Source organism: Morone saxatilis, unplaced genomic scaffold (assembly GCF_004916995.1).
Source record: "Morone saxatilis isolate NCDOM2014 unplaced genomic scaffold, NCSU_SB_2.0 Contig15, whole genome shotgun sequence".
Classification (NCBI taxonomy): domain Eukaryota; kingdom Metazoa; phylum Chordata; class Actinopteri; family Moronidae; genus Morone; species Morone saxatilis.
The window spans coordinates 4,702,351-4,706,141 of record NW_023339707.1 but is presented as its reverse complement, the minus strand read 5'-3'; the positions used below and the strand labels follow the sequence as shown (position 1 = coordinate 4,706,141).

At 36.8% G+C, this 3,791-nt stretch overlaps 1 protein-coding gene across 1 annotated transcript in view; it reads left to right on the top strand.

The window, feature by feature from the left end:
- Positions 1-1,109, top strand: part of chchd6a (coiled-coil-helix-coiled-coil-helix domain containing 6a) — a 66,227-nt gene extending 65,118 nt beyond the window's left edge. The window contains exon 9 of the mRNA XM_035657014.1: positions 457-1,109. Coding sequence (XP_035512907.1) covers positions 457-480 — 24 coding nt within the window. The 3' untranslated portion in view covers positions 481-1,109. The remainder of the gene's footprint in view (positions 1-456) is intronic.
- Positions 1,110-3,791: the final 2,682 nt, after the last annotated feature.

Sequence of the window (3,791 nt, the reverse complement as noted above, 5' to 3'; positions counted from 1 at the left end):
TTACTTACTTACTTTACTTACTCGAATAGCTAATGGATAAAAAAAACAAAAAACGTCAATGCCCGAACCTCAAATGGTCAAAACCTGCCAAATGATTTAGAATGTGAAGGGGAACAGTCCTATAAAATTCTGACAACAAATGCCAAACACAGACTGCATCAACAAAGAGGGTCAACAGTCACAAGTTGAGAGAAATTCTCATCTTGTCTACCTCCTCTTATTGCATTTAGTTGCATATTGGGCTGAGTAACATCGGTCAACAGGTTCGCTTCTCTCTATTTCTCAGATAATCCCTGCTATTACCAGGTCTGACCTTTCAGTGATGGTCAATTAAAGCAGGAAACGTATGCTGAAAACACAGACAGTCCTTACACTGAAGAGCATCTAAAAGGTTAGAGGGTGTGGCAGAAGTGCAAATGGACTAATTCTCAATTCTTTTTTCTCTTTTTCTCTTAGAAGCTGCTGGTCAACCACGGATGAAGAGAGGGAGGAAAAGGTTAAAATAGTTATTTGACGAAGGCTTTTACTTTGGCACCGACAGCGGCACCTGTTGCATTCCTGTTTTGAAATATGCCAGTTCATTTGCTGTTAGCATGCCTTGTTTTTAAAACTTTCTTATTATGCTATTTATTTGCGGTATCATTCAGTAAAGTTGCTCTGTTATTCTGCACAGCTACATTCTACAGGAATGCTTTTGAGAAAATAAAAGGTGTGAGTGTATTAGATTCATGGTCAGAGTCAGTACACTTTCAATTCAGTCATTTACAACATCAGCAGAAAGTATTTCTGAGATTTAAGTTGTAAAGATCCATTCAGGGTTATTCATCCTTCATCTGAATGTGAATTTCAGTTTACGTCCGAACCTCTGCTGCTTTTGTTGAGATGAAAAAAAAAAAGCGTTTCAGGTTTCAGATGAATCAAGTGCATAGGGACCGTCCTTATTTTGATCTCTGAATGAAAGTACTGATTTACTTTTACTGCTTTAGAGTTTTATGGTTTTGTATTTTTTTAACAACACAGGAATAAGCTCAGGTAACCCTGGCCATTACTTCAATTCATCAGACCTGTGATGTATAGTATGATTTTATTAAACCATTCATATCCTGTGACAGTCTTGTTTGCGTCTTTAGTTATTCTTTCCGGACTCATCCAGTACATATGCATATTTAATTCTCTTTTTCTTTTCACTTTAAAGCTTAGTACATTCCATTTCAACTAAGTGATTTATTGATTCTTTGAAAGCAATGCATCATTTCTTTTCACCTTTCAAACTGAAATGATCACAAAACACTAAATAAAAGGAAAGAAAATTGTAATTAGTTGGTTAATAAAGATATAAGAATTGACCGGAGAAACAGCATGATGATGATACTTAGGAGACACATAAGAAATGTTAATTATTAACAAGGAAATTGATGCTACCAAATAGAACCATGTGCTTGTGTTCGTGAATATAATCTCTAGAATCTATGTCTCTTGCCAAGTTCTTATTTTTCTTAAGTGTGATTCTCCTCCATCCATGGTTGTACCTTCTTTGGTTTAGTCATCCGACTCCCCCTCGAAGATGAATGGCACCGAAGTAAGGAATCAAGGAAATCTATCACTATAAGTGTGCACTTCCTTTATGTTAACACATAGAAAAAGCTAATTGAATTAATAGAATAATAGAAAATAAATATTAACAAATAAAAATATATACAGTTATTTATATATGTACACGTATACACCCAGGCAATAATTCTGTAGTGCATTTTTTGAATTTTGATGTGGGGGAAGCAGCAAAAATATAGTGATAATAATATGGTTTCATCTTCACATAAAAAGAAACAATGTCCATCCAGTTTGACTGTGTTTGAGCACCAAGCATCATCAGTGTAAACACAGAGTCCACCTCCTGACATATACTGACATATTTTTACCTAATTGCTTAAAGTTAAAATACTAAACATGAAATCAAATTCAGTTTTTGATACAACTTATGGTCAGTATTTCAGTGCTGTCAGTGTTTTAACTTTTATTACCTGTCTGTATAGTTGCATTCATTGTTAATGGCGGAGTCCGCCATTCACACACTAGATTCTGATTGCCTTCATGCACAAAGAATTCACAGGAAATGATGAATGTATGTAATGCAGTGTTACTGTTTTTTTAAATTTTATCTTCATTTTAATTAACTAATTTTATCTGGAAATAATCTGTAATTCAAACAGAAACGCCTATTGCTGGTAGTTCACATTAAAGGCATTCAACTGGTGAAACAAAGTTGGTTTCATTGTGAAACAGTCAAAGGAAGTGCAATGTATTTGTATCCTTGGTAAGTGCTCACAACGATTGTTGGTTCAAAATGCATCTACTAACTAACATACGGACTTGTTTATGATCCCCATACATGATGTAGAGCTGTGATTGGGCCTGACCGGACCCAAACCTGGAAGAATTCTGTGCAAGCCTGAACCCCAAAAGCAGATGACACACATTTCTTCATTTAAACAAATAAATCAAAGTGTATTACAAACTAAGTAAACATTGTGCAAATAATATAGTGCGAATGATTATCAAACCTAACAGATAACAAATTCACTCATTAATTACAGTTGCATTAATAATTAATAGAATATTAAATATATACAAAAAGAAATCTAATTCAGCCCCAGCCCGACCTACAGCAGCAGTTTTTGATTAGAGAATCAAGCTCTAAAATGATCTATTAAGTTGAAAGATTCAGTGAAATTTCAAAATTAAGAAGGAAAAATGTTGAAAGAATGATTCATTTGAAGATAAAAAAAACCACATGTACATGATATTAAAACCAGCAGCTTCACCCGTGTTGTGTTTCCAAACTAAAGAAGAGATCAAATCAGAATTTGAAAGCAAGCATTAGGTTTTGTAGGGCAACAATTCAACAGATGGCTGATAGTGAATTTTAAACCAGCGGCCTTTAAAAGGTGCAAATGTCTATTAAAATTAATATTCAAATAAAAGCTTCCATTTCGAACAACTCTTAGAAACAGCTGCTAGTCCTGCTCTGCCTCAGCCTTGTAGCCTTGTGGGGACTAAAATGGCAATAATTAGGAGGAGGGAAGAAGAAGACTGTCCTCAGGCCTAAGCTAGAATTACATGAGAAATGAAGATTTTAATATGATTGAAGAGATAAATAGAACAGAAAAAGGATTGTTTCATCATATTACAATTCACCTTGTTTTAAAAACACCTTTCAAATGGGAAGAAGAAATATGAGGAAGGATATTTTTTCCGAAGGTGTGTGGACTTTTTCCTAGCAGTTGTGTGACTTGTACAGCAGGTGATATCCCCTTTGAGCAACACTGAGGTGTACCCAGGTGTGCAATAATGTACTTGATTGACTTAATGTAACAAGTTTGACTCAAGTGGCTACATTTTCTCTGCTCGGGGTAATTCTTCCTGAGTTGTAGCTTTCAATTCTGTAGTGAGGCTGTGGTAATTGGCTTGGAGCACAGAGTTAGGCTGGCAACGCTCTGCTGCTATGCGCCTCACACACACACACACGCACACACTTGGGCACTAGCGGCCAATCTTAATAAAAGAAATGACACAGGGGTGGAGGAGGGAGGGTGGAGGATGCGGTCACGCAGATGTTGCTACGGTAACAGCGGTGAGCGAGGGCTTGGAGCTGGAAGGCAGCAGGTTAGAGAAGAGAAGTGAGGAAGACGACATTCGGCGCATTCAAATGCGTCCTCGCTCTCTCCCTGTTGATCCCGTGTCATACCCAATTACCACTGCAGCAAGGGGAAGCGAGCGAGGGGGGATGCAGG